Raw genomic sequence first — 13,333 nt, 5'->3', positions numbered from 1 at the left:
CCTTGGTACTAAGTTGCTGGATGCTGCTGGAACCCCACAGCAGCAGACGATTGTCTGGACACATGGTGAAGGACACGGCGATGGATACAGCACAAGGGTGGAGCGAGTGGACGTGAGAGAGGCATGGCCAGACTGGGACAGAGGCGAGGCATAGCCACCGACAGAGCATGTCTGACAACGCAGCATCACACAAGGGTCCTACTTAAGAATTCAAAGTACCTGTATTTTAATTTCTTGACATGGTAAAAGTTTTACATACGTTCATCTGGCAAGGAAAGTTGAACAGTCCAACAAATAAAAAGGAATCAGTACAAAGAAACACACAGTGAAGGTGCTGCTCCCAGGCAGCAGCTAAGACGCAGTTGGTTTGTTACTGAATATTTATTAACGGGAAGACGAAAATTGGACTGACTACAAACAACAACAAAGGAGTCTATCGAAAGGGCCAGGGGGCCCTCCACGCTCAGAGCAACCCCTGGGAAACCAGCAAGAGAAAACGTGGCTCTTCAGCATAGAAGAAGAAACAAAAGCAACAGAACGCAAGAGGGAAGGAGAGGACGTTCATTCCATTTCTCACAACTAACTACTATAAGGCTACTGCACAAGAAGTTACAAGTGTGACAGTGAGACCCATGGAAGCTTCAGGGGTCCAGGACCAACTGACCCAGCATTCCCCTGAAGGAGGGTGTGAAGTAAAAATACCATAAATAAGAAAATGTAGAAGGAGCCTGCAGCATCATGAGCCCATTTCCCACACATACAAAAACTGACAACGCAACTGACCGTTTCCCATGGGGTTTGCAATGGACCATGAAACGTTCCAATGGCCTTAGAGGAGCTCCTGGGCACAGGAGAAGGAATCAAGGTACTTTTCATGGGGTGCTGGGGTTTTGATACTGATCTGCTGTGGCTGCTTTTGGCCATCCTCATCCCAACAGATCAGCCATCGCAGCCAGCCTGCCAAACCCTGCCCCCCAAATACACTCGGCAGGGGACTGTGCGTCACAACCTGCTAATTCCTTAGCATTATTGGAGACTATGAGGACTTCAAAATTTGAGCTCGGGCCTCTCCCTAACTTCATTCTGGACAGAAATGCCTCATGCCGAAGGAGATTAACATTGATTTTAACCAGGACAACTGCTTTTGTAGAGCCAAGAGGAAAGCTACATAGGAGCAAAAGCTACCCGGGCTCTGAACCCACCAGCCAGTGGGACGTGGCTGGTGGCAACCAGATCTAGTGACAGGTGTGCCACATAGCCCTCTGCATTGATCTAGCTGCATTTCACAAGGGAGAGGGACAAATGGGGTGGGATCTAACTTAAGATAGCTCTTTCCTGGTTTGTTCGAACCTAAAAATCTCTCAATGGCACTTTGCTGAGTGTGGCTGCAGCCTGGCCTAGGGGAGCTGCCTGCTCCGAAGGGGCACCTCCTCCCAGCCTTACAGTTAACACGCATAAAACGACTGGCAGCAGAGGGCTCACTCAGAGATGGCACTGAGAAGCAGCCGGCTTCTCGCAGCCAGCACACACTCTGTGGACTCAGTCTAGTGTTGAAGACACTGCATCTCCTCCATTCCCAGGGACCCCAAGAAAACCCTGCAGCTGATAGATGGCGGGGGGGGAAAGGGGAGAACCCCGGGGCTTGGTGTCTCATCCAATTCCCACCTAAGTAGGAAGAAAGGCTTGGAGGAGCATTCCTACCTGGCAGCTGCTCACTCTCGGTAGCCTGCATGTCCCATGGCAGTGGCCTGCTCAATACCAATTCCTACATTAGGGAGAGTTCCTGAGACCTGAACAAAACCAATCACAGAACTAGGCGAGGGTTTCTTTAGAGTTTAACTATGAGTGCAATACTATTTCCAGCCAGTTTCCCATCTCGATAGTCACGTAACAAACCAAGGCAATGACGGTCTTTAGTTGACTGAACAGTTCTCAAGTTCAAACGTTGACACTTAGTAGAGAGTCTCGGCGTTGCTGCTCCGAGGCCTCTTGATCTTCTCGATGTTTTTAAGGATCATATCATGCAAAGTGACCTGGAAAGAGGAGAGAGACCATGGATGTACATCAGGAGGGGAGGTCCACAACTTGACTTAACTTCACTCTCACCATAAGCACTGGCCTAACCTGAGTAATGGCTGCTCTTAGTTACAGCCCCTTGGCCCTTCCCTGCCTCACCAGCCATCGCCCTCACTCAGCGCATCATGTCTCATGTCAAGCAGTAAGCTTCTTAGGCAAGGCCTTGCCTGTCTGCACTCTGAAGAGACCAGCATGTTTTGGCCCCAACAATGAGAGTGAATTAGTTAACAGAGCTCAGGATTGGCCTACGCCATCTGGAGAGGTTGGGTCGGAAGGTTCCCGCAAAGAGCACAATGAACTGCATGCCCCTGGGCTTGCCAGCACTCAGTACAGAGGTGGGAAATACCAGACTCTCCAGCGCAGCAACTTGCCGCGATCTCTGCTTGCTAAGAGCAACGGGAAAGCAGAGGCCCAGGCCAGCTCCCTCTCAGGGCTCTGAGGTGGGATTGATCCAAGGGTGCTTCTCCACAGGGGAACACATGAGCTGGGGTCCCAACTCTCACTCACATATTGATTCCTCAGCTCAGAGATGATTAAGCGCAGACTAATGTATTCCTTCTCATCAATTTCTGTCACCGTGCGGCGATAATCCTCCTACACAGAGAAGGGAGAATGTGGCTGTGAATAGCCTAAAAGCCAGGCTGCCCTTCCCTCTACAGGCATCAAGGGGGCTCTCTCCTGTTCAACCTTATGCATTCAAGGGCACAAAGGGACCATTGTGATCATGTAGTAGGACACCCTGTATAGCACAGGCCAGAGACTTGTCCCCAAATAATTCCTAGAGCTGACATTTTAGAAAAACCTCCAATCTTGATTTAAAAATTGCCAGTGATGGAAAATCCACCATGACCCTAGGAAATTGTTCCACTGGTTAGTTACTGCCACAGTTAACACCACACACCTTATTTCCAGTCTGAATTTGTCTAGCTTCAGCTTCCAGCCATTGGATCATGTTAGACCTTCCTCTGCTAGACTGAAGAGCCCATTATCAAATATTTGTTTCCCAGGTAGGTACGTATAGGCTATGATCAAGTCACCCCTTAACCTGCTCTTTGTTAAACTGAATAGATTGGACTCCGAGTCTCTCACTATAAGGAAGGTTTTCTAATCCTTTAATAATTCTTGTGGCTCTTCTCTGAGCCCTCTCCAGTTTATCAACGTCCTTCCTGAATTGTGGGCACCCCACCACTAGACACAGGATTCTGGTAACAGTTGCACCAGTGCCAACATAGAGTTAAAATTACCTCTGTGCTCCTACTCAAAATTTCCTTGCTTATGCATCCTAGGATTGCATTAGGTCTTTTGAACACAGCATCACACCGGGAGCTCATGTTTAGCTGATTATCCACCATGACCCCCTTTTTCTGAGTCACTGCTTCCCTACATTCTTTGTTCCCAGATGTACATTTATCCGTATTAAAACGGATATTGTTTGCTTGCACCCCGTTTACCAAGCAATCTAAATTGCTCTGAATCAGTGACCTGTCCTCTTAATTATTTACCACACCCTATTTTCGTCAATTGCAAACTTTATCACTGATAACTTTGTGTTTTCTTCCAGGTCATTGATAAAGATTTTCAATAGCATAGGGCCAAGAACTGATCCCATCAGGATCCCACTGGAAACAGACTCGCTCAATGGCAATTCCCCATTTACAGTTACATTTTGAGACCTATCAGTTAGCCAGTTTTTAATCCATTTAATGTGGGCCATGTTAATTTTATATCATTCTAGTTTTGTAATCAAAATGTCGTGCGGTACCAAGTCAAACACCTTACAGAAGTCTAAGTATATTACATCAACACTATCCCCTTTATCAACCAAACTTGTAATCTTATAAAAAGTATACCAAGTTAGTTTGAAAGGATCTATTTACCATAAAATCATGCTGACAGATCATATAACTGATGTATTCCTTAGTTCTTTAGTAATCAAATCCCATATCAGACACTATTGTCTTGCCTGGGATTGATGTCCTATCATTACCTGGGTAATCCCATTTACCCTGTATATACTGGCACAACATTCGCTTTCTTCCAGTCTTCGGGAACTTCCTCAGTGCTCCAAGACTTATTGAAAAAAAAATCAACATTAACAGTCCAGTGAGCTCCGCAGTCAGCTCTTAGAACTCCTGGATGCAAGTTATCTGGACCTACTGATTTCAAAATGTCTGTCTTTAGTAACTGCTGCTTAACATCCTCCAGAGATACTACTAGAATGGAAAGTGTTATCACCATAGGATGAGACTGTATCTTCTGTTTTCCCCCCAAATGTAGAACAGAATTTATTGACCATTTTCACCTTTTCTGCATTATTACTGATAATTCTACCATCCCCATCTAGTATTGGACAAATACCATTGGAGGGTTCTTTTTGTTCCTCATATATTTTAAAACTCCCCCTTAATATCCTTTACTCTGCTGGCCATAGATTTGTCCTTGTGTCCCTTTGCATCCCTTATCGATTTTCTACAATACCTAACTTCTGATTTATATTAATTATTATCAGTTTTTCCCTTCCCTTGAGAGAAGCCAGATCCTTCCAGCCCTGCAGGCTCCCCTCCCAGGGCTCCTAGCCACCACAGAGCCCCTCCGCCAACCCTCCAGGCTCCCAGCCCCCACAGCACTCTGGCAGCTGCTACTTAAAGGAGTCAGTGATAGAAACAGCCAGTAGAGGGCTATCCACAGAAACAAAGACAATTAATTCTCTCCAACCCCACCAAACGCTCAGCAAAGAGATGCTCCACTTACCACGTGAGGATATTTTGCTATTTTGGAAACCAGCTTTGCCCTCGTGATATAGTATCTGGAAGGGAATGGAACAGGGTGGATTTAATAGTCAGAAAATAGCAAAGCAGTGTTCTCAGACCTTGCCTTAGCCACGGGGCTCAAGTCCTTACCCAAATGCACTCAGCCTCCCCAGGGAGGGACCCATCGAAGAGCTCATAGCCACCCCTTCCCCACCTCCACCTACCTAGAAATCTGGTCCAGATATGAAGCTGCCTCACTCTCCACAGTCCGCAGCTCAGCCACTGTCTCCTCCTGCAAGGGAGCCAAGGATGCAGTGTGAGCTTCACAGCAGAAGCAAGAACCTCCAACCCCACTCACGTGTGCAGCCACCCAGGGTCAAGCAGCTCAGTCTCTGGCCATCTTTAAAGTTGCTCCATCTACCCATCAGGGTAGAATCAGACGCAAGTCTCAAACCTCAGTCAGTTAGCGAAGGTTACGGGAACATAGGAGCCAGCAGGAACCAGAAGTTCCTGGCCACAATGACTCCCTGCACCAGCCACACAGCCTTAAGAAGTTAGTTTGCCTTGCTCAGAGGATCAGCAGCCAAGTTCCAGGGAGATTCAGGGAAGAAAGCAATGCAAATAGCTTCACACAACCACCCTGATCCTGCCAGGTTAGGGTGCTGGGTGGGGCAGGCTGCCTGTAGCACACAGCCTCCCTCAAACATGGCTCAGCTTTACTGGGTCTTGCAAGACTATGGTGTGGCTCCCAGGCCTCTGAGCAAAGTGATGCTTTTAGGTACTCTCTGCCCCTCCCGCCTCTCAGATGCCAGGGAAGGATTCAGGTTTCAAGACCAAAACTAGCCCAATCTATCCATCAAAGAGAGCTGTTTGGAAGCAGAGCCAGGTGGATCTAATGAAAGGCTCCTCAGAAGCCCAAGATGCCCTGGTGTCTGGGGCACTAGCCCATAAAGGAGCCACGATGTCATGGGTCGCCTTACCTGAATAGAAACGCCAAAGTTGTTTCCATCTTCTATCCTGGGGATCAGGAGCTGCACCCACATTTTGACCTGGAGGGACAGAAAGTGACACTGTGACTGAGTGCAGACAGCACTGGAGGGACCTCTTACTGGGAGCCCTCAGAAACTCTCGCTCGCGCAGCTCATCCCAAGACTGTCTCAGGGCCTGACTCATGCGGCGACTGGGGACTAAGCCTGATACCTTGACCTCTCCTGGGACCCCGTGACATCCACCCAAGCATTAAGGGAAGCTTCTGTCCCTCGATTTTACTGAAGCCCCACTCAGCAAGGTGGTGCCGTACAACATCACAGAGATGCAAAGCCCTTCCGAGCAAAGGACTAGCGGGAGGGAGCTAGGACAGTGCCCGCTCCAGGAGCTGGAGTCAGGGCAGCTCCAAGCTCTTTTGAGGGAAATGCCATTTCTATTGGCCAGCGCCGGTACCTGCCCCTTTGAGGAGCATCCTGTTCAGAGACCATGAGAAGCCGGGGGGAGGGGCGGTGTCCTACATTTCCTTATTCTATAGGTAGGATGGAGGCCCAGTTTGCTCTTTGTGGGTTAGTGAGAAGCCCTGACGCTATGGGGAAAGAATTCGGATAGTGGTGTCTGGGGGCCGATCGCCATCTAGCTCCATGCTCAGGCCCACACCCACCGTGTTGCACTTCTCAATCAGCAGCCTGATCTCCGGTTTCACTTTCTCAATGATGTCCACTAGCTGCTGGTTACTCTTCAGCATCCCATTGGGCATCACAAACACTTTAGTACCTAGCGCCAGAGGGGAAAGGTCAGTTATTCACAGCATCTCAAGTCAGAGACAGCCAGCTCTGCACGTGTTCCAACCACGCCGGGTTGCCATGGGGACAGGGATATTTAACAGACTATTACAGAGGAAGGGGAAGAGAGACAAGACCCAGGAAGAAACCCAAACTGGAGAAACAGGGTGCAAAGGGAGCTGCTCCCTGAGCCACACGTAGGAGCTGCCTCTGTTTCGATGCAGCATGAGGCTTGACGGCTCCTTCCTTCCACGAAGGGGTCCATGTGGCTCTACCCTGCTCCCTCCATCAGCATGCCGGCTCTGATGAGCACTACTCCAGTCTCTTGGGAGAGGCCAAGCTCGGCTCAGCAGAACCACTATCGGGCTCCTCCATGACTCAGTCACATGCCCCAGCTTTTAAGAGGAAGCACGGACAGGCCTGGGTAGGGCAGTGGCAGTCGGGAGAGGGCAGGTGGAGCTTGTGCAGGTTCATACCCCTAGGCACGTAGCGCTGGCTCAGCGGGCAGGCAGCGGCACAGAGACTTGGGGACTCTTACCCTGGAAGGTCTCTTCACAGTCTTCCAGCTTCCTCTTTTTCATATTTGGCTAAAATACACACAACAGAACATTTTACTCCCCAACTACCCGGGACCAAGAGTGACAGCAGCGAGGAAATTCCTTACAGAACATCTTCAAGGGTTCTGATATCAGAGCAGCCTTCCCCCTCCAACCGGGGGCGGGTTACAGAGCAAACCACAGCACTGCCTCCAGCCAGGATCCAGGGGCTGAAGAGACCAGTTCTCACATGCTCACGGGCGGCTGCAGCCTGTCATTATCAGGGAACAGCCTAACCGAATGCACAGCAAGCCATGCAGGTTTAATTAATATAGCCAAGGGAGGAATCTTACCCCGTCCAGTCCATCGTGGCTGTTAGTGAGAAGGATCGGGTCAGGGACAGGGAGGTTCATGTCTGAGTGGATCTGGGTGAGATCATGAATATTCAGGATGGGCTCCTGGAAAACAACAAGAAGTCACATACAAATCTAACAACTTTTGTCGTCATGTTAATCGCCAGGAAATGGGAGATTCCAGACTTCAGGTTTCATCCAGCCACCAGGCAAGAGAGAACAGAGGCAGGTATGAAGATGGGACTGAGAGGACTAGGAAAATGGGTTGTCAGTTTGGGACAAAATTCGTTAAGTTTCTATCTGATGGACTCCATACACCATCACAGTCTGAAAGATACACAGGGCTGAGTGTCTAGGGCTAATGGCATTCAAATGGGTATAACGCAAGTTTGGGACACTGCTTTTCAGCGTTTTATCCTCTGTTTTACCCTCTGCTCTGACTAAAGACAACTCTTCCCCAGGGTCAGGATTGCATTCTGAAGCAAGTGGGGAAGCAGGCAAAAGCACATATCTTACCTTAAGGAACCCATCAAGTTCTAACAACTTCTTTGGGAAAAAATTTGCCACCAAATCTTCAGCCTAAATGAGAAAGAACAGCAGATGGTTACATGAGAGCAGCACCCCAGGCTGCCCTCACCTCTGCACTTAGCCAGCAGGCAAGGACACTGTGGAAACCAAGGCTACTGCAAAAGGCCAAGCATACAGCTCTGTTCAAAGCCAGGGGGAAAAAAATCTCAGAGGGAGTCAAACTCTCCCACCTGAAGGTGGAGGAGTCTTGGCAGCCCTCCACTCTGCCAAGGCTCTGGAGAACAACAGAGCTACAGACTCTCCACACTCAGTGAGTGACTGAAGGGCTGAGTGCTAGCAAGGAGCCTGCAAAGAAAGGTTCTGTTGCACCTCAGAGATCATAGCACAATCCAACAGAAAGCTAGATCCCAACATGGCATTCACTCTGCCCCCACATGCCATTCTGGGGAGATGGGAGTGGACACTTACCTCACTTGTGATCCGCTCCCTGAAAGAGTCAACCTAGAAAAGAGGAAAACAACAGCTCAGAATAACTGATCCAAAACACAGTTCACAGCCAGCCTTAGTTCTTCCTGATATAACAGCCCAGGTGTGCCAGGCACTGGCCCAGAGGCAAAGCCCTACATATTCATTCCACAGCTACAGAACTCATCCCCTGCCTCAGAGCTGGGCTCCCAAATTCCAGTTCTCTTAGAGGTGTACATTGTTACATTCCTGAAGGCCAGTGAAAAGCCTGAAAACTAGTACGAGAGGTAACTGACCCAGGGCCATTTACCTGTCTGCAGAGAGCCTCAAACAATAGCAAAGAGGAGTGAGCTGACCTACTCATCTTCATGGGCTTGCATGGAAGCATGAAGATGACAGTGTGAGAACTGGAAATGCAGAGCCTGTATTAAAAACTGTACTCTATCCTAAAATTAAGCAGTGGGGCCACCCCCCCCCGACCATCCTAGCCATGACATATTGAATCCAATAAGAAACCCTGTTTTCAGAATGTATCTGAAGCTCCCAAGAGTCTCCTAAATGCCCAGAATTTGGGGACCTAAATTCTGCATCAAGGTCCAGTTTGCCCTGAAGCACACAGAACCTCCGCATAGGGTAAGTGACCCCTTTACAATGGAGACCCAGGGTGAGAATGATATTGTAGAGGGGCGGGTGGCCACATAGCAGCCTCTCCAACACCTTCCCCACCAGGCTAATGGGAAAGACGACAGAGCTTTATAAGATGTCATTATTACCAACTGCTGAAAGGCCTCCAGACTCGATATTCCGGGCAGAAGCTGTTACCCCAGGACAGGGAAAGTCCCTGTTTGTCAGACTCAGCAACCTCAGTAAACAGAGCCCATGCTGTCAGTGCAGGGACAGCAAGTCTAACGTTCCCGATCCCTGCACTGCTACCATGGGTGATGGAGAACACAGCAAGCTGCCGTGGCAGGTGAAGCACAACCAGAGGCTGAAGCTGCAGTTGTTAGATCGACAAGTCAAGAAGTGCACTCAAGAAGGTCCCCATGAAGCCTCAGAAACATGCACATTATGCTAGTGACATCTGCAGAGCACTCCTGGACTGGAACAGAGGCTGCCACCAGCCGAACTTCTCAGGGCCACCCTAAATACTCATTGTCAAGTGTTATGGCTGCCGAACCCTTCTCCTTTATCTGGCTGTTAAGCTGACTTGGTCAAATGCCTAACGCCTGGCCTGATTTATCATAAAGCAGAAATGCAGTGGGACAACTGCCTATCTGAGGCAGTGGAAGAACAGAGTAACTGCACCACCCCACATGCATGCACATTGCAAGATCTATTCCTTTTGCTTAGCTTTAGGCCAAGTGGGTTTTTATACTTCCTTTGCTCTTGTGGTCTGGATGATAGTGAGAGTTCTCACTGTTCACTGAGGGGGTGGAGGGGTGGGCATAACTGATAATTTGCATAAGAAGCCCATGGTTGCCATAGCAGTAAACGCTACCCGTTACTGAAATGTTTTGCCCTTATTCTCACCCCACGTGAGGGTCCCATCAATTCAGTCCTTTTCTCTGGGGAGAGAAGTGGGCATGCTCCCCAATGGTGAGAGGCTTTGTTGGTTGCCATCAAAGAACTGGAAACTCAACATTCCCTGACTCAAAAACACAGGACTGCAGAGTAACAGCTAGGGCAAGAATCTGAAGACAAGTGCAGTTCAGTTATTGAAAGGGGCATCACCAACCTGAAGGCTAGTCAATTTAAAATACAAGTGGTTTGGGGTCCTACGCATGATCTTGAGCCCTTTGTCAATTTGGGGTATGATGACCACTTTTCTTATTTTTTTAAAAAACATTTTACTCTCATGTTGCCACGTGACTGACCCACACACAGAGAACCTGACTATAGCAGGGAAACAGTGCTATCAACTATCACAGTCAAACAAGCAAAGGAAACAAATGAGGACAAATGCCAATATTTCCATTTTGTAATCTGAGGTGTTGCTCTGACAATAGAAGGTGCAAAACATTGCAGTCAGAGTGAAATCTGAAGTTGATGGTGCCCTTACAAGTATTTCAGAGAACAATCTAGAGCCTCTGTGAATGGAGAAGGGAGTGACTTGGAGCAGACAAAGGGTTTTGCAGACTCAGACCTATTCTAGAGCAGACCGTGCAGCACGAGCGCCCAGATCTACAATCTGAGAGGTGCAATGAACAAAAACCGTGTGGCTGATCTGGCCCCACAGACCTGACTGTTAATTACAACAAAAGTGTCCCCAGTGACAATCCCCCTCCAATATTCTCCCCCAATCCCCAGGCTTAGGCAAGCGTTCCCACACTGTAGGCACCTCACCTAAAAGGCTGCTCCTCAGAGGAGTGAATTCCAGGACAAAGCAGCAAGACATTTAACATCTACTGCCATTATCTCCCAAGCAAAAACAAAAAGTAGCAAGCGAAGGCACATGGCCACCCATCCTGAGCAACAGGGCAGCCTGCCCAGACACTGAGTCGCTGATATTCAGGGTCTATCTATGCTGCCACCATAACATTGTGGTGTAGACACTTTCTACTTTGACTGAAAGAGTTTTTCGGTTGATGTTGTTAATCCAGCTCCCTGAGAGGCGGTAAGTAGCTAGGTTGATGATGGAAGACTTCTTCTGTCGACCTAGCTGCATCTACACTGAGGGTTAGATCGACCTAACTACGGCACTCAATGCACAAACTTTCACAGCCTAATTTTTAAGTGTAGACCCCCTCAGGGTCCTGTACACTGCAGGGCAAGCGGGACCCAAGCTCTGTGGGACTCTGGCAGGTGCAGCAGGCTGGAAATTCTCAGGCAGGGACATGGCCAGTAAAAGGAAGGTCAGCATTGAATTAGATATAGCAAGAAGGATGCAGCCAGTGAATCGGCCCCTCCCCCGGGGTCAGTCATCTGGCCACCCACTAAGCTGTATTTTAGGGCCATGTGTGCTGCAGGTGTGCGGCTGTCTGCACCCAGCCCTGCTGGGGACAAAGGCAGTGCTAGCCCACCGGGGACCCTAAACAGGAATATTTGCCCCCCCCCATGCTAAAAAAGCAAATGGGGGCCCCCTTGAGCAGCTCAGGGCCCAATGTAATGGCTCGGTCTGCTTATGCTTAGCGCCAGCTCTGGCTGGGGCGGCAGCGAGGGGCACCGCCACGTACTGGGCTCCGGGAGAGGTTCGCCCCGCAGCAGGCGGGCTGGGATTTGCAGGCACCGCAGGGTTTTCGCGGCGGTAACTGGGGGGCCACCACGAGGAACGCAGCAGGTTTGACGCGTCATCGGTAGGCTTCAGGGTCAACGACGCGCACCGCCGCGCCCGAGACCTCAACCGCTCCGCGGGGGCTGCAGCTCCCCCCGCCCCGGCCCCGGCCCCGGCCCCGCCCCGCGGCTGTCGGGAGAGCACGTGTGCACGGTGGGGGGAGGGGCGGCCCCGGGAGGGGACCCGTGGGGGGAGGGGCGGCCCCGGGAGGGGACCCGTGGGGGGAGGGGCGGCCCCGGGAGGGGGAGGGGGTCCGCGGCCGGGGGTGGGGGGGCATGAGCGGGGGGGGCGGGACATGGCCGTGAGGGCACGTGGGGGGGGGATACGGGCTGTGGGGGAGGGGCGGCCCCGGGAGGGGACCCGTGGGGGGAGGGGCGGCCCCGGGAGGGGGAGGGGGTCCGCGGCCGGGGGTGGGGGGGCATGAGCGGGGGGGGCGGGACATGGCCGTGAGGGCACGTGGGGGGGGATGCGGGCTGTGGGGGAGGGGCGGCCCCGGGAGGGGACCCGTGGGGGGAGGGGCGGCCCCGGGAGGGGGAGGGGGTCCGCGGCCGGATGGGGGGGGGGCATGAGCGGGGGGGGCGGGACATGGCCGTGAGGGCACGTGGGATACGGGCTGTGGGGGAGGGGCGGGCCCCCTGGGGCATCGTTACCTTTAGCTTCACTTCCGGGTCCACCTTGAGCAGCGAGGCCATGGCGGGGCCGGGCCGGGCGCGGGGAGGGGTCTCGGGCCGGGCGCCCCCTTCTCTCGCTCTCGCTCGGGGCCTCACTCGCGCCCGCCCGAACCACCGGCTTCGCCGCCGCCGGAACTGACCTCACAATAGCCTCCGCCAATCCCTGAGCTCGCCCTCCGCACGTGACCATTCTTCCCGGCGCGCATGCGCCGCACGCGGAGCAGGGCCCCGGCCGGACCGGAAATTCCTCCCCCTCGCCGGCCGCGGAGAAGGGCGGGGGAGCGAACAGAAATGGCCGCCTCAGCCTTTCCCCGCCCGCCCGGCTTCCGGCCCCCGCCTGACGTCACGCCCCTGGCGCCGACGCCGCTCGCGAGACGGGGAGCCGTAGGTCCTGGTTGGGTAGCGGAGCAGGCGCTTTGATTCGCCCTCAGAAAGTCTGTGTTGTACCTTCCAGGACCCGCAGCCGCCCGGAGCCTGGGACCCCCGTGGGGCCCGGGGCGGCAGCGTGGGGCCGGGCGGCCGCAGCGTGGCCGGTTGCGGTGGGAGCCGTTCCCGGAGATTGCGGCTCAGGGCACCCTCCCTCACTAAAGATTCGCCTCCCTCCCCGGGGACTCCAGGCCAGTCCGGGAGGGTTGGCAACCCGACGGGCCCGGGGGGGGGCGCTGAGCCCCCCCATCCCCGCTCCCCCCTCGCAGCGCCCCCGGCCTCGTGCGTCGCCCACCAGCGGGTGACCCTCCCTGCAAGGCGGACCCCGGGGGCAGCCAAGCCGAGCCCCCCCCCCGGGGCGGGAGAGGCAGCTCGGGGGGGGGCCAGGGGGTCCGGCTCTCGGGGGGCCAGGGGGTCCGGCTCGCGGGGGGTCTTTATCACCAGCCGAGCGTCAGAGCCGGGAGACGGGCCCGGAGATCCCCCAGAGC

At 52.7% G+C, this 13,333-nt stretch overlaps 1 protein-coding gene across 2 annotated transcripts; it reads right to left on the bottom strand.

Annotated features, from left to right (window-relative positions):
- Window positions 1-202: 202 nt before the first annotated feature.
- PSME3 (proteasome activator subunit 3) lies at window positions 203-12,640 on the bottom strand. Of its 2 annotated transcripts, none has more exons than XM_084615545.1 (11): window positions 12,560-12,640; window positions 8,481-8,513; window positions 8,001-8,063; window positions 7,485-7,589; window positions 7,134-7,182; window positions 6,475-6,587; window positions 5,807-5,875; window positions 5,051-5,118; window positions 4,828-4,882; window positions 2,584-2,670; window positions 203-2,033 (listed from the first exon to the last, which is right to left on the bottom strand). In XM_084615545.1, the coding sequence occupies exons 1-11, from the start codon at window positions 12,623-12,625 to the stop codon at window positions 1,953-1,955; spliced, it is 789 nt and encodes a 262-aa protein (XP_084471671.1). In that variant the 5' UTR covers window positions 12,626-12,640; the 3' UTR covers window positions 203-1,952. The 2 variants fall into 2 exon arrangements, with proteins under 2 accessions (XP_084471671.1, XP_084471670.1); XM_084615544.1 differs by having other exon boundaries at window positions 12,399-12,566.
- Between the last annotated feature and the right edge of the window lie 693 nt (window positions 12,641-13,333).

Source organism: Lepidochelys olivacea (assembly GCF_965140295.1).
Source record: "Lepidochelys olivacea isolate rLepOli2 genome assembly, chromosome: 27".
NCBI classification, from domain to species: domain Eukaryota; kingdom Metazoa; phylum Chordata; order Testudines; family Cheloniidae; genus Lepidochelys; species Lepidochelys olivacea.
The sequence above is the reverse complement of the archived record's forward strand: the minus strand, read 5'-3'. Positions and strand labels throughout refer to the sequence as shown.

Bases quoted from the DNA above. Each gene is read 5' to 3' on its own strand.
- PSME3 (XM_084615545.1), bottom strand. From the start codon at position 12,625: ATGCGCGCCGGGAAGAATGGTCACGTGCGGAGGGCGAGCTCAGGGATT. The intron at 8,064-8,480 runs GTAAGTGTCCAC...TTTCTCATTTAG, and splicing joins GGGAGCGGATCACAAGTGAG to GCTGAAGATTTGGTGGCAAA. The intron at 4,883-5,050 runs GTAGGTGGAGGT...ATTCCCTTCCAG, and splicing joins TATCTGGACCAGATTTCTAG to ATACTATATCACGAGGGCAA.